The 24165-nt window shown below is 39.1% G+C and overlaps 1 protein-coding gene across 5 annotated transcripts; it reads right to left on the minus strand.

Moving 5' to 3' along the window:
• Nucleotides 1-718: 718 nt before the first annotated feature.
• Nucleotides 719-24098, minus strand: myrf (myelin regulatory factor). 5 transcript variants are annotated; one of them, XM_044356551.1, is made up of 29 exons: nt 23770-24098; nt 23602-23684; nt 23301-23340; nt 12788-12878; nt 12368-12649; nt 11791-11852; nt 10195-10414; nt 9970-10070; nt 9687-9801; nt 8599-8794; nt 8414-8490; nt 8217-8327; nt 8032-8122; nt 7356-7556; nt 6974-7082; nt 6649-6758; nt 6407-6567; nt 6229-6301; nt 6042-6124; nt 5852-5920; nt 5658-5741; nt 5379-5446; nt 5152-5226; nt 4841-5071; nt 4574-4667; nt 4142-4204; nt 3152-3257; nt 2956-3030; nt 719-2815 (listed from the first exon to the last, which is right to left on the minus strand). In XM_044356551.1, exons 2-29 carry the CDS (start codon nt 23629-23631, stop codon nt 2735-2737), a joined length of 3099 nt encoding a protein of 1032 aa, XP_044212486.1. In that variant the 5' UTR covers nt 23632-23684; nt 23770-24098; the 3' UTR covers nt 719-2734. The 5 variants fall into 5 exon arrangements, with proteins under 5 accessions (XP_044212486.1, XP_044212490.1, XP_044212487.1 ...); XM_044356555.1 differs by lacking the exon at nt 5658-5741 and having other exon boundaries at nt 8017-8122; nt 23770-24081; XM_044356552.1 differs by lacking the exons at nt 23301-23340; nt 23602-23684; nt 23770-24098 and adding an exon at nt 21422-22914 and having other exon boundaries at nt 8017-8122.
• Between the last annotated feature and the right edge of the window lie 67 nt (nt 24099-24165).

Genomic DNA, 24165 nt, shown 5'->3' on the forward strand with positions numbered 1-24165 from the left:
ACAGCTCCACCAAATAGTGATTTTTCCCTCTAAACTTCTCACATAGTTTCATTTCAATAAACGTTCAAATGATCCAATATTTCACCAAAAATCAAAGATTAGAGAAAAAGTCCAAAAACTGAAAACAGATTTGTGCATCAGAACTTTATTTTTTTTTCTTCTTTCCTCTCCCATTAATCATCTCACGACCCCTCAAATTTATCTGGTGACCCTTTGGGGGGCCCGACCCCTAGGTTGGGAACCACTGGACTAAACCAGCTAACTGTATATAAAGTAGTTCAAACTAGCTCCACCTCCAGCAGCTACAACAGTAACATGCTGCTTACACACTGAAGCATCTGTATTAATAATCTAATGATGTCATATATAATAATATATCAGTTAGAGGGACAAAATGAGTACTTTTACTTAAATACTTTTACTACATTTTGCTGCTAATAGTTAAGTAGGTAGGTAGGTAAGTATTTTTCATGCAGGAGTTTTATTTGTAATGGAGTATTTTTATATTTTGTAAGTATTGCTGTATTGGTACTTTTATTTAAGTAAAGGATCTGAATACTTCTTCCATCACTGATGGTTGTTGGTGAGGTTGTAAAATCCACTACCTGAAAGACAAATATTAGGGCAAAAAGTCCAAGAACAACCGTCAATAAGTCTTGGCTGCCATCTACCGGACAAAATGAACAACATTTTGCAAATTGACAAACACAACAGAAAATTCAATCACAAATTTATTTACTGTATGCATTCATAGTATTACAGCATATTCTTGACAAAAGGCTTCGAAATGTAATGACAAAATGGGCTAAAAAGTAAAAGTAGTGATATTAAAGTACTCAACAAGTTTTAGTGTTATGGCATTTTTACTTAACAAATAGTGGTAAAATTAGAAATGTATGTGTCTCTTGTGTCTGTGTGGTTTCATGCTTATCAATCATTTCTGGGCTCCAATAGCTAAAAGTTAATATATTATTGATAATACAACAACAACAAAAAACAATATGAACTATAAAAATACGATAAAACACATCAGATAAAAATGAGCATTGGTTTTAACAAAATTAAGCTATACAGTTACATGTAATGCAATTCTACCAGAGTATTTGAAACCAGTTGGGTGCACTGGACAGAGCAAAAGCAGTTCATATATACAGTGCAAAAAAGTGCTACAGTGGTTTCATTATGCTAGCTGGTGCATTATAAATAAGCTAAAATAGTACACTACCCACTGAAGTCATAATAATTATACTAAAAGCATTGTACAGTGTCATATTATGATAAATCCATAAGCTTTTGTCTGATGGCTGTTTTTCCTATTTGATATTGATTTTAAGTTTGAGATACACTAATTTGTGGAATTCAAAATGAATTTTATGTATGGTGTTTGAAGTTAAGCCTTTAAAACAAGAGAAGATAACAGAAAAAGAAAACATTATACAATTCAGACATATTAAAGGTGTTAACACTCTGCAGATTCTTAACTGTATAGACACAGGGAAAATATTCAAAACATCCAGAGAAATATGTGAGTGTCCAGTGTATGTTATGCATTTTGTTTTCTCTGGCGTGTACGTAAATAAATGCAACTCCATCTCAGCCTCATGATCAAGCCATTAAAAATGAAGTTTCCAGAGAAGCATTCAAGTTGCCTCCGAGCTGAGATGTATCATTTTTAGAGAAATGATTGGGCATGCACCTTAAATGATATGCCATTTTTTGCCATACCAGCATTCTGTCCAGTTAGCAAAATACAGTGTAAGCTATTCCAGTGTTTCTTGAAATATTGTCAGTGTTGGACGTATTACAAATCCACTATCAGATGCTTAGAGCGGTCAGTGTTTCTACACGTTCATTTCCAGTGATTAGTTTCCTTATCCAGTCTTATCGCATGTCATCCAGTGAATCCGCTGATATTAGTATGACTCAGGGGTCTTCAAATGTATCGCTGCAAACTACTCCACAGAAATCCTCATTATCACTCCTTAAAGATGATAATCTGTGCAATAGTCTGCATATGCATAACTTGTCTTGTGTAACAATTTGATGTTTCATTGGATGAAACAACTGAGATACAAATGCACAATATTTCCTTCTCTGTACAGTGTTTTTGTTCAGCCTCAAACACAATGCGTTACTGTGGAGGCGCAGGGTTTGCCAGTGTGGACTACTGAGGTATATTCTGAATGCGAGTATGCAACCATTCACAGAGGCCTATAGCAGAATCCAATGATCTCTCCAGTGTATAAAAAGTGTTTTTGTTTTCAGTGGACACTGGATTCAGTATATATACAAAACTAAACAAAACTGTATGCAGTGTCATCTACAGTATCTTAGCCTGGACTTCATTTAGAAACTTGAATTCTGCTAAAATAAAAAATTATGGCTTAAGTATGGAAGACACAGTGATCAGTAATATAAGCTATAAACTCATGGACGTTACTTTCACAATAGCAGTTAACAAATTACAGTGATCTAAAACTGACATTTTCAGTGACAGAAATAATAAAAAAAAAACTTAAACAGTGTTTTAAACTCCAGTGATCACAGCAAGAAGAGATGTCTTAATGCATATGAGGAGGATTACAATGGGGACAGTGGTATATAGTTTGTTCTGTATGAATCGCTTTAAAAATAATGTACAATAATGAGACAAAACCGTATCTCATCACAAATGGAACCACAAAAGAGAAACGTGGTGTATTGTAAAGGCACTGGGGACGCATCATCTTCCCGCTCACACGCAGCTGCTTTCAATGAGAAAATGGTAGTCTGAATATGATGAGGTCTCTCCTTCAGTGGCGCAACTCACTTCACTCTGTCAATGAAAAGAGATAAAAAAAATCATTCACCAGTTCCACCCAATGACTTTACTCATAGTAACTCCCACAGTAAGAACCCAGAGCTGGCACGCAGCGTCTGGACACCTCATATATTCTGGAGGCTAAGTTTACTCACAGACAGGGAGACACGGAAATGATACGTGACGTCCTGGAAAGACAGCACAGGCACTGACCACAGGTGATAAGTCCCCTTAGAGAAGAGTAAAGAGTCAGTAAACACTGAACAGCATTAGATAAAATAATAACTCTAGCTGCAGAAGACACAGAGGGAAATATGTTTTGATTATATGAATAAATGTAACATTATATACCTTTGTTGATGTACTTTGTTCGTTATAGAGCTCTGTCTCTGTGTGGTCGGGGCACAAACGTCCCTTGGTGGCTCCACATTGTCGTACAAACACGCTGTTTGTGGACCTGCAATGAATTAAATTTGCTTAAATATGTCTCTGTGGCCTATAAAGTGTCATATGTAGATACAGTTGGATTTTTTGTTTGTAGTTAGATTGATAATGCTTTATTTTATGGGTTTATTATTTCATATTAATTTCCTATTAATTTTTTTTAAAGATTTCAGGAAATAACCATATAATAGAGAAAGAAAAAGAGAGAATAGATAGAATTATTAGTTATTGTAAGTTATTGTAGTCGTATTGAGTTTAAAAGCAGTATTTGATTTTCAATGGATTTCCTTGAAAGAACTCTATTTAAACTATGGATATACCGATCCCATATGACGCATTGATATTGGCCCCGATACTGACCTCATTAAGTAGATTGGGTTTTCGGCCATGACATGACATTAGATACTGTTTCTTTGTCCATGTCATTAAAAAAAATCAATGACATTCATTCATTACTGACTCAATTTTTACCACCACATCCTCTCTCACCTCATGTCACCTTAAATAAAGATTCTAATGAGTTCCACAAAGTGAGGTACGTATATAGATTTTAAATCAGGAGCACTCGTATCAGTATACCGAAAGTTAGATTGTGCATCCCTAATTTAAACCCAAATAAGAATGTATTCATCATTCATTTTATATCAAAAGCTTCATATGTTAAATTTTATTCTTGCCTACAGACAAGTTGCACATTTTTGTTCATCTGACCTGCTTTGCACAGAGTAAAAGGGTTAAGCTAGTTAAGCAGTTAAGCATAATTAATTAATTATAAGGGTACCAATTAAACATTGTCTCACAGTTTTATCTTACATTATTAGTGCTAAATTACTGGTTCTTTCCAGATTTTGTTTTTTGTGTGCAGTTTTGTAGATCATGTGATGTTTGTATACTCACGTCATGTGCAAAGTGATTTGTGAGATGGAGGAATTTCTCTTTCCATGGAGGGATATTGTGTAGCTAAAGTTGCCACAGAGAAAAGTAGCATCAGCACACAAAGACCTAAATTCAAACTTTAAAAAATTCAAACTGTAAAAGGAAGTAAAAACATACAGGCAGATGACAAATTAAAGGAAAAACTGAGTGTAAAAACATAACAAATGTAGATGCTTCCATACAGGGCATGAATGGTTTGACAAATATGAAAATTATGTGAATAATGGCCTTCGCATCCACTAGATCTCAACCCAATTCAACACCTATACTATATGAGAGATTTAGGACCAACGTGCTCTCCACCACCTTACTAAGACACTTGATGTTGTTTTTTCCTTTAATTTGTCTCCTAGCTATACAATGTCGATTTAAGACTAAAGCAATAGAATATACCTGCAGCTTTCGGGTGTTGTGCAGCTTTGTGCTGTGATTTCTTGGTTTGTCTCCACAATATGTAGACTAGCCAGAGAGGGAGCTGACCTTCCTCCTGTGAAAGTAAGAAAAGCTGCATTATGAGCAACTGTACCCATAGCATTCCGCTGTGGAGTATGCAGACGAGTTTTGTTTGCTGTGGTCAAACAACTGGTTTTACTGTGTTTGCATACTGAATATTATATGTGTGGAGAAAGTGCCGTGTCTGGGCTATATTTGTGGATTTACCCTTTGTGTGTAGGCTGCGCTGTCTGCGTGGCACTGGCTGCTGACCCCCAGGCAGACGGTTGGTAGCTCCCACTCCGTCCAGATCTGTAGGCGCAGGCCTTTTGGACTTGGCAAAGTACAATGGCGCTGAGGTGTGACTAAGACGGTTTCTATTGCGGCCATCCTTGTCTATTAGCCTGGACTTGGCCTTCTTATTAATAGTGCCTGGTGTGGGAACCAGGCTGCTAAGATCTAAAGAAAGGAGATAATTATTCAATCTGTACTTAAGACAAATACTACAGGAAACAAACTTTGCTGAGTGGCTTTCTTACCTGGTGTGGATTGGTTGTTGCTTAATGTCAGAACTGTAGCTGATTGGTTGTTTGTGACTGTGGTTGAACAACAAGCTGCAGGATTTTTAAAAAATGACAAGACAAGATCAATTTGAAGTAAAATATGCTTATATTCACTGAGTGAGTTTGTTAATGGCTGTGATTTTCAAGACCACCAAACAGAAAGGTTTGTTCCCTCAGGCCACTTCGCAGGAATCTTTACTCACCTGGTGCAGGGGTGGTGGGCAGTGGAGTATATGGACTCTTGCGTGAGGATCCCAGTGCAGCTCTGGACCTGCACCGATCAAATGCCATAATAAAGTCGGAGCAGAGCTTTAGTTGAAATAATGCTACTCTTAAAAGCTAATAAACTTTAAAGTGCTTAGAAATGTGAGTCATGACCTCCTTTCAGACGGGGCAAAAGAAACACCCAACTAAGCAATCAAAGATAAGACTCAAAGAACAGATCAGAGAAGTAGCAAGAAAGACGAGTGTTGAAGGCGTACCATGGGCAGACAGGCGGACAGAAAGTAACAGTGGCAGTGAAGATGGGCATCCAAGAGATGTAGAGAACACAGGAAGAAACGTAGCTACAGAAAGCAGGAACAGATTATATAGAAAGACATTAAAAAGGAGGAAAGTGGAAAATTGATTTCTTTCACTGTAAACGGAAGTGTCTGTTTCCCACAATAACACATACCCATCTTTCTCTGTGGCGCCTCCTCTGTGGTGAAGAGTCAGTACATAAAGGACGGACATGGAAATGACACTGGAGGGGGACAAATAAAGGTCCAATACTTCATCACCATGTCTTTACTGTACACAAATAAAGCAGGTTTGTCATTTATTAATCGCTCCCTATCCAAACACATGTTCTTCCTCATTCTAACCTGAAAGCCATGACGATGACAAGTGCCAGGATGGTGCCTTGCATGAACCTCTGACTGATGCAGCCTTGATCTGGAGGGGAATTCTGCAATAAACACACAAATTACATAAAAGATGTTCATCCTGCTGTTCACTAACTTACTACTGTTTTTTTTGTTTTTTTTTTTACATATTTTAGCAACCACAGACCTTGCTCCCAGATTTGACTGTCTTCTTCTTGAGTGGGCCGCTTCCTGTCCTGCTAAAATAACTCCCTGATTGGCTACATGGAAAAGAATAACAAATATAATTAATTTTTTTAATGTTCAAAGAAGATCATCTCCGTCAGTGTTTAACACCTGAATATGTGGCTACCTACTGCTCTCACCTGACAGTGCCTCCACTCACGGTGCTCTTCATGCTGTCAAGACGTCGGAGTTTGGCCAGTTTGCGGCTCCAGCGCTCTAGTTCATCTATACGAGTCTCTAGGTTGTCTGTCAGCTTGCACAGCTCCTTCACTGCTCCCACGTTCTCCATGAAGATACGTTCCTTTGGAGTTAGAGGGAGAAAGCTGTTAGTGTGTTTGGAAGTACTGTGTGTGTGTACAGTGTATGTATGTGTGTTCATTACCTTGTTGACGACTAACAGGTTGGGAATGGTCTCTCCATTGGCGCACACCACATCACCCCCCTCCTTTACTGCTTCAGGCAAGATTTGCTGGACCTCTTGAGCAATCACTCCTGCAGGAGGATATAACAAGTGCTTGAGTGAAAAAGAGCAGCAAAAGAATGACGGCAAGCACAGATACAAGAAACAGATGTGCAACAATTCACGTACAGCAAAAGACAAACCAAAGACATAGAGGTGATAATATGATATACAGAGTACAAAGAAATGAGATGATGGAACTAAACATTTAAATTTGAGTTATTTATTAAGTTGCACAGTTTGTTACCAGTCTCCGCAGTGTTCTCTATGCCCACGGTGGCAGCAAACTCGGGCTTGTATTGATAATGGACCAGCCTCATCTGAGAAATCCGTTTCAAATTGTCTGTGGTGTCCACCTACACACAGACAGAATGACAATGACACCCATGCAGATGCAGATGGGATGAGAACAGGATGTTGCAGATGAAAACGCTTGGATCAAATGTAATGACGAGACAAAACACTAACTCAAAGTTAAACTGTGCAATCAGGGAACTGTGCTGAGCATGGGCATTTGGATGACATGATTCATGATGACAAGCACATGAGGCAAAAAAAAGACAAAAAACACACATGCACACGCACACAAACACACACCCATATACATACACACTGAGTGTCATCCTGACCTCCTGGACATTCTCTTTGGCCCTGATGTCAGACGGGTGTACCAGGGAACCCATGACCTTCACGTTGCCATGGACGACAAGGGCTTCGTCCGGCCGGTCAGTGTTGATGCCGACTCTCCCGTGGTGGTAGACTGAGTCAGGCATTTGGCCACGCTGCCACAGCACCTCGTTGTCACTTTCAAACTGGCCCGGGTTGGACGCCTGTGACAGAGAGACAAAGGAGAAGGCGCAGACAAACTGTTGTTCAGATATTAAAACAATATGCTAAAAAAAGATCCAAATAAGTGCAATAATCTAACACAAGCCTAAGATGTAAATTCACATCACAGTTTATACAGTAGCTTAATATTTGTTGGAATTCACTGAATACAACATTGGACTGGAGCATAACGAGGAAATGATTGTGTAGCTTTAAAATAGCTTTTCTAATACTTCTTAAGCTTATACAATTATGATTCATAATAAGAACTCTTCTAAACTATGTATTTTGGAGTGTAAGTGTAATGGGGATCACAGCCACGCAGATAAAAGGAATGGAAAGAGAAAAATAGAGATGTTGAAATCAACATAGTGACTTTGAAGTGCAGAGGGTGTGTACAGAAGATGAAGAGAAAGGTGTCACATTCACAAGGGATATGATTGCTGTAGGAGGCAGACAGACATGGCCAGACGTTACCCTGACGATGATCCTCTCAGACACGTGAGCAGCCACAGTGTAGCTCTGACTGTGGGACTGAGCATGCAGCGCCACCACCAGCATGAAATACCTGTGAGGACAAACACATCAGGAGTGTTTGTGACTACCAGAGCTTTGGATGAGACCAAACTGAATCATTTAACACGTGATGGCAGGTCTTTCACCTCTGGTCCGGGTTTGGTTTGCCCTTCTTCCTCATGTTATTTGCCGTGGTCTCGCTGAAGTGGAGCCGCCCCACTGTGACCTTTGTGACCTGCTCTGGGGGCAAGGTGACCCTAGGAAAAGCAAAATCACATAATGTAAAAAACATTCTCCTACAGCTTCATATTGTTTCTGCTTCGACAAATGTGTTCAGACTCACAGCACTGGCTTGAAGGGTCTCTTGCTGCGGTCAGACTGTGACTGCTCCACGCTGATGGACTGGTTCATAGCCTCCACCTGCAATGAAGAGAAAAATAACATATTCACTAAATACACTGTAAAGGTAATGGTCACTCATGTCAGTACTGGATTTGTCACTATGTTCACCATTTTGCCTTCTCTCACTTTTACTCCATTGAGTTTGAGATAGAAGCAGTCGATGGGCTGCAGGCCGTCACTTGTCTTGATGTACTTGGGATCGCCCAGCATGCCAATGTACACTGTGACCTGGAAATGGTTCTTCTTCTGGCAAACAAAAGCATCATCAGCCAGGGAGAAGTTGAAGCCCTTGTCAGCATCAACACGGTAGGTTGGCATCGGACTGAAGACAAGAGAAGAGATTATGACATGAATAATGTAAATAGGAAACATATAATCCTTTATTTTAAAGTCTAGAGTATAAAAGATGTTGCATAATGCAGAGGTTTGCCATTTTTATCACCAGGGGGAGACTCTTGACTCTGTTATAGGGGCTTCTACTTGTTTTTAGGTCCAAACCCTCTGAGATTCACATGTGGATCAAGCATGTAATGTACTTTGGTAATTTTATAATGCGTATGGGGAGCTAATTTAGAGAGAGTAAAAACTAACACCGCAATTACTCTCTTATGATGCCAACTTATAATCAAATATATTTTATGTAAATAAACTTCTTTTCAATGGTAGGGACCCCCTGCATAAAACCCTTGAGGCCTCTGAGCAACAGTTTTGGTTTTATTGCTTTACTACACAGAGGACCAAGATCTTCTGAAAGACTTAAATTGAATTTAAAACAAATGAAAATCTTCTGTCCAATTAAGTAGGTGTGGTATGGTAAATGTTGTGATGGGCAACCAGGTGGTGTTGATAACATATCTGAAAGGTCTTGTGAGTTCACTTTAACCTCCCTCCCTATCTATACTTCTTTCTGTTTTGGCATTGCAAAAGCACAAGTAGGTGTACACTAATTTCTCCCTTTACCCCCTCCTCGCGTTGTCTTTCTAAACCGAAACCCTGTGCTTGCTCACTCCCCCACACAGCTCACCTCTGAGGAATTTGTAGACCTCTGCAACCCCTACTCTTCCACTGCCAATCCTGCTGGGTACTTTGTTGAATTATCTTCTTAACCAATTATGAGTCCTTTCATTTTTGAATCTCTGTGTAGTGCTTTCAGTTCTTTTTGTAACTATGTGTAGTAAAAATGTACAAATATGCCAAAAATAAGTTCCACCCACAGCTCTTTGCAGTTTGCATCATAAAGTGGTGTCCACTTGTTCTGCTGGTGAGGTTGCCACTTAATGCACTGATAGTTTGGGTCCAAGTAGGCGTTGTCTGCATCCTGCATTAAACCTGTGATAAACAGTTTGAAATATCAGCTTTAAGGTCAGACCGATGAATGAGAAGAATGTCCACAACTTTTCTGCAAAAGTCTTTATCTGTGTGAGAGTTAAAGGGTAGATGAGAGCGGGTGAGCTTGAGGTAGAGGAGATGAGGAAGAGAAGAAAGATGCCTGCCTACCTGGTTCTTGTTTGATGATACCTGTGAGGATTTGGGAATTGAGGGTGCTGTTGGGAGAGTCTGAGTGCTTCCTCTTCTTAGCCTGGTGAACAGGGATCCCACTGTGTGAGGAAATGGAAACATACATTACTAATCTTTCTAATAATGTCTTCTCCTCCATACAAACTGGACAGTGCACCCCTCCCACCCTTCTTTCCCTCCCTCCTGTATGTCTTCATGACTCACTCCTGTCCCTGAGGATGCTGCAGCAGCTGATGGAGCATCTGTGTCTGCTGCATGTCTCCACTTCCACTCGTGGCTGGACCAATAGGGTACTGTGATATCATGGGCTCAGGCTTCAGGTACATGTCCCGATGCATGCTGGAATAGTGTCCGTGTGGGAGGGGTGGCGTCGGAGTCATGTGACACATGTTCTCTGGTGTCATGGTCCTGATCATGTGAGGATCTGAAAGGCACAAGGGGGATGGAGCATCATGTTTACATTGTAATACATTTGCAAATGCATTTAATCGAACACAGAACACAGCTTTTTCTCCTCAGGATTGATTTGTCCATTTTGCATTTCATCCTGCCAGTTTGCAGTTTGTTTCCTCCAACCTTGGCTAAAGGTATTTTCCATTGTTTCAAACTGGAGGGATGCCCATCAGATAACACTACTCCACACCTTTTTACTAATGGGCAAGACCAACACGGGTGTGTGAGCAGCAAGAGGTACATAATGACTTTGAGAACTGTTGTTGTTCAGCTGGTGTTGTAATATTAAAATTTGCGCTTGTTCATTCTCTGAGGAATCATGTAAAAGGGAAATAAAAAACTGAACTTAAACTTTGATTAAATTTATTTTCCAGACAAATTATGTAAACTGTAGATTATAGGATAGGTTCACAATTTTTCGAGTTGGTCTTAAAACAATGCCCATATGAACATTAAAACAGGTTTTTCTTGCGGTAATAATTCACCCTGTTCATACTGGACACTAGAAGATCCCCTAAAAAAAACACTTACAATGTAAGTGATGAGGTACAAAATTCACAGTCCTTGTTTTGAGCAAAAATGTATTTAAAAGTTTATCTGAAGCTTATATGAAGCTTCAGCCATCCAAAAACACCAAATCAAGAGGATATCTTTCAAAGTCAGTCTTTTTAGCACAAATTTCCCTCTTTCTGTAACTATCCCTCTACTGCAGCCAACCATGGGAACGCTGTCCAGGGAATTTTATACTAAAAAGACGGTTACATTGGACGATATCCACTTTATTTGACTAACTCAGACAGCTGAAGCATCATAGTAGCTTCAGATAAACTTTTAAATACATTTTTGCACAAGCAAGGACTGTGGATTTTGTCCCCCATCGCTTAAATTGAAAGTGCATTTAGAGGGGATCTTCTAATGGTCAGTATGAACAGGAAGAATGATTACAGCAAAAAAAAAACCTCTTTGAATGTTCACATGGACACCTGACTGTTGTTTTAAGACAGACTTGAAAAATTGTGAACCTATCCTTAAATAAATGACAATTACACACTGCACTCAATGTCTTAATATATTGATTTTTTTTGTGCATGAACTAGATTTCCTCCTCTTCTTTATGCTCTGTTAAATACACTGAAGCGATGAGTAACAGATATTGATCTAAACAGAGACGTTGCTGTGACCCACACACACCTTAACGACCTGAGTGGTTTCCTCTGATTCAGTGACTGTCTGAGTGCAGTCTACACATTAAAGTGCCATTTCTGCTTGTTATACTCTCTCTTTTGTGTGTGTTCTCTCACCATCTTTATCTCAATTTGTTATAGGACAAAAAGATGTGTTACTTACCATTCACCTGCTGAGGAGAGTATGGCTCCGAGCTGGAGTCTGGAGGAGACTCAGGTAGTGTCCTAAAAGAATAGAAGGCAATCAGTCTTATATTCACAAATGTAATAATATTAGACTGTCAAAATTATACACATCTTTAAAGAAGTACCATGCTTGAAGTTGACAACCTCTCTCTTGTATATTCTTTATTTTCTAAAATGTCTTTTGGGATCAGTGTTAGTATAAATGTTCTTTACACGAGGTTGTGTGCGTCAGGATTTTTTTTTTTTTTTTGCAGGATGTAATTTGACTCTCTCTCTCTGTCTGTTATCAGTCTCCCTCCCCCTCTTGACCAGAAAATGTTTTATTTGAACAAATGAAGCCTAATCAACAGTTGATTGCATAATGGACTGTAGTAGGGTGTGTGTCTGGTTTCATGCTAAAAGAAAACATACTGCGTCATCTCCCGCAACTTTTGCCTGATTCCAGGTTTAAAATGTGAGTCACAACTAGGGTCTTAAATGTAGCAACATTCCTATGTTGCTACATTTTCTCTGTCTTGACCTCCATCAATCTACCTCCTCAGTTCTCTGCTCACCCTGGAGCGTAGTGCCCCCTGTGCTCAGGCTTGACGTGAGCCTGCTGGTGTTGTTGGTGTGGTTGGTGCTGCTGCTGTCCAAGGCAGGGGTAGCTGTGTCGGAGGCCCAGAGATGGACCTGGAGGGTAGGCGTTCTGACAGTTAGGGGGCCCAGGCGGAGGGGCTCCTTGCCTTAGTGGAATAGGGGGGCTCACACCACACACCAACCCCCCAGAGGAGGACACTCCTGCCTGGGGAGATGAGTAATTTGGTCCTGGGGTGCTGTGGACCTCTGAGAAACAGCTGGGAGAAAGAAGAAGAAGGGAAAAAAAACGGGATTAGCCTTATCAGAAAAAACAAATTCCTTTGTAACGACATGATCTGATTCTGTTGGTGCATGTTGTTTTGACGTTGCCAGGTTGGTTTGGAGTCCCTACTGACATGTCAGTGCTATCGTCCTCCTTGCTGATGTACTCTTCCAGGATACTGGTGTCGATGTTGGCTGGCTCCAGAGAACTGGTAATATCATGACCTGTGGTAAAGGGAGGGTCAGGAACATGGAGGGGAGATGGAGAGCATCTGGGATTAGCAATGGGTATCTTTCAGCAACTCCACACACTGAGCTTATGTCGTAATGATTCCCTGTAAGACTTATCTAAGAACATATTATGATGAAATTTTCTTTTTCTGAACAAATAGTCAAGATCATATAAAAAGAAAGGCTCGGATTTGCTTACTGAGATTAAGGTTACAAGAGTGACCAACAGTCTAAGTATGTTAGTAGTCAACATTACAGATCACATACTAATGATTCAGTGCCTCTAATTGGTTACACATATAGACTGGAATCACTCCAGTTGACGGTTACTATTTCGTACCTTAGCTGCCTTTTTCTCCATTAAAAAAATGTCAACAGTAAATAATGTTACTACATCACAATTACTGAATGAATAACTAAATTAGATTCTCAAGTCTTTATATGATTATATAGCATATTAAGTCATTTAATAATTTCTTCATGCTCCCCTTACTTCACCCCAGGGTCATTTTCACCCTTTGATAGCCAAAGCCTCACAAATCCCAAACACATGACCCCACTTAATCTTTAAAACACCAACATGTAGAACAAGCACTTTTTACGCATATATTTAGAGAAGGGTAAATCACATTATGTAAACTAACCCTTTCCTATTGCACACAGAGCCATCTATTCAAATATTACATGAGAGAAAGTGATGAATTTTCTTTGATGCTGCCCCTCCTTGTCCTAAATTGCAAATGGAAACAGAATGAGTGTGACTGGGGAGCAGGACGGTGGGGGTGAAGCAGAGGGTAAGGACCTGGTATACAGTGGGTGGGCAGGCGACCCCGGTCTTTCTCCTTTTCTTTTTTTCTCTCTCTTTGACTCTCACACACACACAGACACCCACACCCACACACTCTCTGATAGATTAAGCAGCTACTCAGTAGGGAATGCAAGGAATTTTTGTGTTAGCATAGGAAAAAATTCTCCTTTTCTCTGTTTTTGTCTTCGACTAATGCTGCTCCCCTCGTCAGACACCCAACAGAAATATCATGTATTGATATTAATGCCACAGTTCCTATCATCTACACACATTCAGTTAGCCACAAATAGAAATTGAATTAACTGTATCATCTCGCAATACAAGCCCCAGTTTGACAGTATACAACAGTCATCAAACCCACAAACCAAACCACTTGTCTCTATCAATCAGATTTAAAATGCCCTGAATTTTGTTGTTTAACATAATCAATCCTCACGTTAACAATACCTTATTTTCTGAGAAAACGTAAAAATCTTGCATGTTTACACTGACTGGCTTTCTTCACTGGATAGAAACAGGTGGTTAATGTCTCTTAATACGTGCCAGTGCAAGGGGAGAAAAGCAGGATGGTTCCCCTTAAATAAGATCCAGATGTGCAACCCACCCAAAACAGCAGTAAATCTAGGCTGGCAGGCCTGATAACGAAAAATGGAGAGATGGAGGGAGTGGGGAGTGAAGGGCAAGAAAGACAGAATACAAGTTTGATGTCCAAGGATGGAAAGATAGAAGACAGAAGCTACAAGGAAAACTTAAGACAGAGTCCAAGAGAAGTCCAAGATTGAGCACGGTCGAGTTCAAGTCAAGAGTGGCAGTAGACCTGAATCGAAAAAATCAGGGGTATGTTCTCTTTCAAGACTCAGTTGTGTCCATTTGATATTTTTCAATATTTTGGAGGTAGTTATTATATGACCTTTCACTAAACCATTGGATAAAAATATGAAAACTATAAGTGTAGTTTAGTCTGAAGTGATGGGCATAGTGTAAATTAAAATTGCTCTATTTGGAGTCAAAGTCTGGTAAACAACTTCAAATCCAGATGTGCCTGCTATCAGGCTGACTACTAGAAACTGCTATCCAGTTTACAACTGGAGATAACAGTCATGCAAAACCAGTGAAATTATTTTATTTGCTCCACTTAACTATATTGTGGTATGAAAAACTAAATATCTAAGATGCTCATGCTACACCTTTATGTATTAACCAAATTAAATCGCAGTAAAACAATAGTAGCAGTTAAACAATAGTAGTATTTGTACTTATCAGTTAACACTTTCTGCAAACAGATAAGACTATATTGTAATTGCACACTGAAGCTCAAAAATGTCTTTTTTGCAGCCTCCTGTTCTATCCACCTGCCTTTCCCTAAATATATAGGCTGCTGCTGCTGCTTATTAAGTAAGTTGTATTAAGTTATATAATTCAAAATTATTAAATTGATGGAAAAAGCACAGTTGGGAAAATTGATCATTGTGTGGAGGCTAAAATAACCATGAGAGGAGCGACAGGCTCACTGTTAATATAGTGAATAAAACCACATTGTGGAAATAAAGAATTTTGTTGGTGAGACAAAAACACAGGACATAGAAGAACTGTGACAAAAAACTACTACTAATTACATAAGAATCCAAGTGTACCTGGTTGAAACCCAAAACCAAAACAGCCAAGTCCAAGTCCTAACAAACCTACAAAACCAAGAACTGTCTCAACAAGACTAGGTAAAAACCTAGTATATGGCTGGACCGTGTATGAAATGCTATTGAAACGGATACAGGAAGGTCAGCCGACCAATGGTGTAACTTCACCATTCAGTCAGTCAGTCAGGGACATTCGTGTTTATAGGGCTGGCCCCGCTGTTGCGGTCCAGCCAAAAATTAAAGACTGGACTTGTGTGTTTGTGTTACATTTGTTCAAAGTCTCACATTTGCAGCTGAACACGTTGATTAAGAACAGATGTTTTTATTTCCTCTTTTCTGGAACTTTCACCAACTACCTAACAATCTGCAAACTACAAACAATACATCTTTTGCTTTTACTGTGCTGGTACAACTAAACAGAAACATAAATTAAGGAACTTTAATTTCTAAATCACTGAATCAGTGAAGTTGAAATTGCTGTGAACTGGATGTGTAACTTTCCCTGTCCTCTATGTTTTCCTCTGTCCAGCTGTGTTCAACAAGGAACAGTGAAATGATTGTCAGAGCAACTTCGATACAGACTGGCCTTTTGAGAGATTAGGGGCTGAGAGGAGAGTGTGTGTGTGTGTATGTGAGCATACGCGTGCATGTTTGTTTGTTTGTGTGTGTGGGGGTTGGGGGGGTTTGCGTATGGATGAGTGTGTGTGTGTGTTATGCCACCATTTCAATGCCTGGGTTGTCAGCAGAGTAATAATCTAAAATGAACACAAACAGAGGACTGAGTGTGTGAGTACACATTAAATGTGGTTTGATTTACATCATTCAATCTAATGCACATAGTTTCTGTTTCCTCACATTTTTAGTGTAAATAGTATAAAAAAGTATAAAATGTAATTTTATTCTGTTAAAGTTTTATAAAATATATTTAAAGGAAATTGAAAGCTGAAATTTTGAAAGAAAACTTGTCTTCTTAATTTCAATTTTCAACAGATTTTTGCCTCTGCATTTTCCATGCACACACTTGTGTGTTAATAATTAATCTCTCAGAGTAACTTACTAAGGAGGAACAAAGTCCATTTGATCATTAAACAGTTAGACCAGAATGTACTTGGCTGCAAATCCACACATATACACACATACTGTACAGACGGTGGATACTCTTCCCAAAAGTATTACATTCAAATTTTATACAGAACCAACTTTAAAAATTTTGCAGAAAACAAAAATTATATTTGATCATACAACATATTATATAACAGATAGTTGCTTGCAATAAATGAACATGTGCCAGTAGCAAGTGTTAGTCCTATAATCCTAGGTGGTTTTGGAGATGGATCATTTTGAAGTAAGTATATGTTTACTGAGTTTCTGTGTTTCCCAATAGCTACTGACTAATAACAAGCTAATACCTCCCAGTATTCTGGGTAATTGCCATTGAATGTCAAAAAATGAGTAAAAAAACACATGATGTATGTTAGTAATATCAATACAATCAATGCAGATGTACACCAGCAGACAATTTGTCAGCTGTTCTAGAAAATGCATCCGTCTAAGCACGCAGAGTACAGAGTACAATTAAACACATATAAACACAAATGGTAAATTGTGAAAGGAAATATGTCAAATCTACGCTAGAAAGTGTTAGCCTGAGTGTGATCTAGATCTTCTCCATTTGTTTAACAAGACAAGAGCTACCAATAAAAATAGCTTAAAAGAGTGAGGAGACTTGCTATGACAGAGATATTAAGAACAGAAAGTCCCTCATCATGTAGGGACCAAAATAAATCACATCTAGAGAGAAGCAGAGTGGACAGAGCGGCAGAGTACCTGCGCGTAGCCAAAGCATGTTGATGTCCTTGAGAAGAAAACACCTGAAACAGAAGATGAGAAGAACAATTCCTCTCTATTTTTCACATGTTTCCCTACTCGGGCCGAAAGACTTTCTTCTTGCAGACCTGAGAGTCGCAGGTCAGCGCAACAAGTGTGTGTGTGTCTGCGCGTGCATGCCTATGTGCAAAGGCATATTGTGTATGTGTGTGAGAGAAAGGCTAGAATAGTGTTATAATGAGGATTATTCCCCAGTCATGAGAAAGGGCTGTACCAGGCTACCACACACAGCCCTTGTCGCACACAAGCACTGGTCGCACCGGCGGACCTGGCTCAGGAGATTAGAGGAGTGACAAGGCTGGGACCGGGACAAGCAGCGAGGCTGGAAAAAAAAAATGAAACATTGCGAATGTGAGGTCGAGTTTAAGGGCTAACACAAGACAGAGTTACAGAGCGTGGCGGGAGAAAGACAAAGCAAAAAGAAGAAGAAGGACATATCAAGGAAGAAAATGAAGATAAGACACAGAGGAAGAAGAATAGGAAGATGTAAACAACAAAGAAGAAGGAAAAAGAAAATATAGAAGGAGAAAAATGAGAAGATACAGAGCAGGAAGAAGAAAAATCAGTTTGTTACACTGACATCGCTCAGAAGTGAGAAAATCAAGAGTAGATTTATCTAAATATATAATAAAAACTGTATTTTAAATTTTAACAACTAAATTTTACACACAGAGCAATTCTAAGCACCTAGAATAATAATGCCTGTGCTTGTGATAGATAAAGTTACCTGTTAGTATATAGGATGACATTCAGGACGCAGAAAAGACATCCCAAAACACCCTGATTCTGCACACCACTTTTTCCATAACAATGTTGCTCCCAGTCTCTCTTTAGGTTATTACACACATAGGCGCGCACTCACACATGAACACAAAAAGTGATAAATCTAACAGACTCCAATTCAATTATAAACAACATTCACTGGCTGAGGATTACTCAGTTGGCAGTCAGCACTGATGGGAGGGAGGCACAACAATGAAAAATAAAAGCTACGTGTAAGACCTTAAGCCTGGCTGCTCAAAAACAATACACTCCTCTAACAGCAATTTGCTGTTCAACCCGTAAATCAGAGCAAATGTTTGGTTGTTTCTTGCAAGCGTTCCAAGATGGAGGACAGCCTTCCCAGCCATGATTCACAACTATGGGAGTACAGTGGGACTTAATAGGATTTTTGATTTAGTAACATGAGTGATGAGCTGGTTATCTTTTCAAGGGAATATGGAGTAAGAACATGATAAATAGACCTCCAGATTCAGAGGGTTACGGGGTGAATATGGTCTAAGTTTTATCTCTGGCAGATACAGTTTTATGACAGTATCCTCTGTTGGTACATCCAAAGTGAAATATCCAACAAACTATTGGATGGATTGCCATTACAGCTTGGTACAGATATTCAATGTGCCCAGAGGATGTACTCCAGTGACTTTGGTGATTCTATAACTGTCCATCTAGCGCCACCAGCAGGTCAAAGTTTCCATCAACATCTGCTGGATAGATCAACACAAGATTTTTTGCAAAGATTCATGGTTTCCAGAAGATGCATCCTACTGATTCTGGTGAACCCCTGACTTTTCCTCTAGTACCGCCATGAGGTTGACATTTGTGATTTTGAGTGAATGTCTTTGTAAGTATTGGATGAATTTAGATAAAATTTGATGCGGACATTCATGTTCCCCTCAGGATGAATCCTAATCACTTTGGTGATATCCTAACATCTAGTGCCACCAGCAGGTCAAAATTTTACCATCCAATACTGTAGTTTATGACTAAATACCTGTAAAACTTATGTCAATCTCATCAGCCTGAGATTTACTTTGTTTTGTCCTAATTAGCTAAGCTAACATAATAAACATTATAGTCTATACAGTGCTAAACATGAGCAATTTAGCATTGTCATTGTGAGCATGTTTGCATTTTGATGTTAGCATTTAGCTCAAAGCACAGTATAGACTGTGTTTATTGCAGTGGCTAAAACCAATAGTTCTGTTTTCTCCAAACCATTGTACATTAATGTTTTAGTTCTGCCACATTTTGTCTTGAGGACCTGCTGAAAATGTTCACACACTACAGGCTGTATGGGTTGCGGTTTAATCAAGTGTTTGGTTGACTTAGGATGGGGCATTACTTGAATTAATCCAACACAATAGCAATAAATGTCATTTTCCTTTGTATGTGCACACATGAGTCCATGAGCGTATGAGCTGTTTGTTGTCTAAGTGAGTCAGAGATGAGAAGGTCAAGTTTTGGGGGGGCGGTGGAGGTTTTAGTTGGGTTTCTCTCAACAGGCCAGTCTCTCTCCACCCTGAGTCTGCACTATCTCACCTCCTCACCCTGTCTGCTCACTGTCACTCTAATGGAGTCAGAGAGAGCGAGAGCCCAGGAAAGGCCAAATACCGAGGAGAAACACCAGTCTCACCTCATTGTGTTTTAACAGCCACCAGGGCTATGCCAGGAATGTACACTGTGCATTAGTGTGGATGTATACATATTTCACTAATCCTATTAAAACAGTTTAAAAGTGCTGAAATCCATTATAGTGCTTTGTATGTGTGTGTGAGTGTGTGTATTTCTGTGTGTGTATCTTTTAGGTATAGGACAAGATGAACATGGATACTAATCTAACAGTCACTTGATATATAAAGTCAAGAACTTATTAAATTTTTTTCACCAATTTAAATTCAAGGTTTATTGCTGAATCCATAGCGTGAGAGACATATAACTAAGTGTTTGATAGGGTTAGTTGAGAAAAAGAAAAAGTTAAATAAACAAATGAATAAAACGCATCTGTTTGGTGTTGAAACCATTAACAATCTCCCAAATCGTACAAACTGCAGCACAAAGCATCCAAAGGCAGCACCTACTGTATACTTCTCATGGACAAGTTGACATTTTAGTCCAAGCAAGAGTTTCTGAAATAAAGCCAAAGTAAGAACATCTCTCTTACTCCCAAAGCAAGAATGTAAACACACCAAATTCCTGTCAGATTGGCAAGGAACCTTTGACAGTCATGGATGGATGTGTATATTTAAGTTAACACTTTTGTGTATACTATAATAAAGTGTTAAGTCTCTCTACAGATAACTTATTAAACATAAACCACAGTATGTGTTTTTATGTGCACTTGACTTCTGCTGGACACTTGACATTAAGTTTCTCTGAAAAAAACACCAATTAGTGATGATATGAACTCTGTGGCACGCGGTAAATCACAGTGTGGTGAATAACTCTTAAAACAAATATGGCAAAATTTGATCATCTTGCCTGTGATATGTCAAATTTATTGTGGGAATATGACTGATGAATAAAGTTCAAAGAGTCAGAAATATTATCAAATTCTGACTTATTAACTGAACTTATTTCAATCAAGATCTCAAGTTTGCATACACACACAACTGCCATGTACTAGAAAGGTTGGTAAATTTGTAAAACTCTTTTTGAATATGTGGAAGAAAAGTATACAAACTAAAATCTCAGTTATTTAAACTCATTGTATGTAACACTGTATCTGTATGGAACAGATTTCATGAGGATAAATGTAAATTAGTGCGTTTCCGAACTGAACTTTGGTTCTATTTATGGTTGTTTGCATGATGATTAACTCTACATCACTGGTTGAAATCACATTGCTCATGTCTGTCTCTAACACACACATTGTGCCACAGTACCTTTGCAAGACACACCATTTATCTTGACTTGAATTCCTACACCCTTCCAACCCTCCATCCCACCCTCCTCCACCTCGTTTTTTCTTAGGATTCCCCGCTTAACTTGATCTGTTACCCATCACCAGCACTTTTGCTCATTGCACCCGTTAACCCTCCTGCATGCTCACATAAGATGAACAACCAAAGGGGGAACTTTAAGTGAAAAATAAAAGCATGTGCACGTTAATATTTATATTACCTTAAAGTCTTGTAAGATCACTTGCAAATATAATATTATAATAGTGATGTTAACCACCTGTCATGTACAGTACATCATAAAAGTTTAACAGGTTTTCTGACTCTGAGACAATATGAACACCAGGTAAAACTAGAACTGGTCATTTAAAAAAAAAATTAGGTATCTCTTCTTTACTTAAATAAATTGTTCAGAGGTCAAAACGGCTGTGAAAGTGAGAAAATCACTCTTAGTCTAATGTACTTTAAATTATCTGTACACTTCCCTGTATTAATTGGCTACACATAATAATAAGTGAGAACTCTTACCTTCAAAAAATCTCTGTAAAGCTTCTGTTTCATCTACCACGTCCATCCTAGCGGGTCCCACATAAAAAATCCATTAAAGTCTCCCCTTGTCCGAACGGAATCAATTCGGATCGGGGAAACCTTCACATATACATCACGATCACAATCCTGATTATAGTCGTTGTGACTTCTTGTTTTAGTTTACATAAATCCAGCGCTTGGAGAACGTCTTTCTCCTGTTGAGCAACTTGGCACTGGATTGACGTCTCTATATGGCCAAAACGCCGCAAATGACGTTACGTTTAATATCTTTTTAAACTATACTCGTAGGTTTTTTTTTTTTGTTAAATTAAGGTGCCAGCAAATATCCACGGAAGAATAACGTTGAAGAATTCCCCCTTCAGGCGGACCTTCACTTCAGCTCCCGCAAGCCACATAATAATCTTTGGTTTATTTTCGCAAAAAACATCATCATGGGGGGAAAAAATCGAGCCGAAAAAAAGATAGAACCTTTAAAATCGTGTGCGTAAAAGTTGCGTGAACTTGATCCCCAAGCCTCTTAGGTTGATTCTCTTCCTCCTTTGCCTCTCCCTCTCAGACAGGATGTGTGCAGCAGAGTCGGAGGAGAGTAGCTGAGGCAGGTGAGGGATGTGCGCTGGGCTGCTGCAAATTTCCCCGGACAAAAAAAAAGTTTCTGTGTAAGGACGCGTCTGCCTTTGGTACTCGATAGTTGGTTTACAATTATCTTATATTAAATTGTGTCATACCATAATATTGTATCATTGTCCTATTTGAGACACATGGTTTAATATGTGAAATAAAACAGTTTTTGAATATGTTTTTTAACTGAGAAGAAGCATTATCCTGCTCTAAAACAAAGTTGTTTCCCTGAACACCTCTCAGTGAAATCTCAAATACACTTGATGGGGATATGACTTCAATTGACTGATTGCCTATTGTAATTTTATTTCTGCTACTTCTGCCTATTCTATATGACACTTATTGCATGTCTGTCCATCCTCGAAGAGGAATCCCTCCTCAGTTGCTCCCCCTGAGGTGTCTCCCGTTTGTTATCTTAAAGGATTTTGGTATGTTAGGTTTTTTCTTATCCTAATCAAGGTGTTGTACAGACCGTAAAGCCCTCTGAGGGAAAATGTAGTTTTGCAGCTATATGCCATATGAAAACACTTTAACACCATTAACAAATCACACCAGATCTCAAGGAAAGGATGCCTTGGAAAAACTTTTCAACATATTGTCATGATGTGCAAGTTCAATTTTAACAGTATTTGATGCATGATCCTTAATGCAGATAAGAGATGTTTTCTCTCTGCCTGATCTAGCAGCACAAAAATGTTCGAGAAACTTTTATCTATTTTAGTGATTTAAAACACATCTGCGGGGCCTTTTTGAATTCCACCAGCTTTAACAAACATACAGCAACAGGAGTGTTTTGTGTCAAGGCTTCCCAAGGGGAGGATTTGAGGGAATGATCCATTTCTCTCACTCTTATCAGCTGCATCCCACCCCCCCTTATAACAATGCCACTGTGTGCAGCCCCCACAGCCTTGACGCCCACCCCCCCCTCCACCCCACCCCTCACCCACATGTGAGATGCTGTTGTGTTGTCTTGTTCCCCCACAGCTGGAGCATCTCCCTCTCCACCCTTCCACCCCTCTGCTTTTCCTCCATTCAACCCAAACAACGCCTCCGTTCTTTCAGCCACACTATGCAGATTGTTTCAGAGGACAAGCAAGAAAGAGAAACAGATAGAGGCTGCAGGGGACAATGAAACAGCTGGCTATGTTAAAGCAGTTCATTTTGGTATTCTATATTTCTTATCTCATGTAACTGTGTCCCAGCATGTGCGTATTTGTGTGTGTGTGAGCGTGTAGCTTACTTGTACTATCTTGTATTTTGTGCTGATGAAAGCTCACCTCCTATTTAAGGATAAAAAGCAAGGTTAATTATTAAATTTTAGGGTTAAGGGTAGGGTTAGGTGTAGCATTAGGTTAGGCATGTATTGCCCAGGGAATAAATGTAAGTCAATATAAGTGTGTATAATTCTGAGGTCATGAGTTGAAAAATATGTAGCTTAAAAGCGATAATTTCCTGATGTATGGAAAATTATGGACTTGGTGGGGGAGGTTATTAGCCTCCACTTCATGTAGTGCCTATAGTGTATTATTAGTGCCACTTACCTTAGAATCTGTATTCCAATCGTCATCCATTATTTAAAAATGCATTAATAGATTTTCTAGCCACTTACAGGCAGTCGAACTAGCTGAAAAAAACAAACAACATATTCACCTCATGAAGTTGTTATAACAAAATCCAACAGACATGCAGCAACATTCATTTTCATTTACCTGTTGTATGTAATATTCAGTCCTGTTCGCTCTGCTTTGGTCTCCACCTAGCTGCTAATGCTTCAATATGTTAACCAGTTAGCTAGTCGCTAACTTTGTCTGTCTAGTCATTTAGTGCTGGGTTAGGTAGGTAGTGTGGGTTTATCAGAGCTTTTTTTGCATTATAAACTTGATTAAACAAAAAAATTGATTAGTTAAGCTTTAAAGTTTGTTTGTAGTCAGTTGAACTCATATGTTTTAAAAGCGAGAATGATTTAACGGTTAAACAGGCTAAAACAGCCGTTGACAGGACTATGAACAGTCCCTATTTCCAACTGTCACCTGCCAGCCAGCCAATCAGAAAACAGATAATGGCCAACGCGCAGAAAATAACGCAGTTTACAGCATGGTTTATAC

This window comes from Thunnus albacares, chromosome 7 (assembly GCF_914725855.1).
Source record: "Thunnus albacares chromosome 7, fThuAlb1.1, whole genome shotgun sequence".
Lineage (NCBI taxonomy): Eukaryota > Metazoa > Chordata > Actinopteri > Scombriformes > Scombridae > Thunnus > Thunnus albacares.

What these genes read in the sequence shown, in the direction of transcription:
- myrf (XM_044356551.1), bottom strand. Translation starts at nt 23,631, where the DNA reads ATGGATGACGATTGGAATACAGATTCTAAG. An exon ending in CAAAATACAAGATAGTACAA is followed by an intron (nt 12,879 to 23,300) that starts GTAAGCTACACG and finishes CCTTTACCACAG; the next exon opens with GTCATGATATTACCAGTTCT. An exon ending in CAAATCACTTTGCACATGAC is followed by an intron (nt 3,258 to 4,141) that starts GTGAGTATACAA and finishes AATTCATTGCAG; the next exon opens with GTCCACAAACAGCGTGTTTG.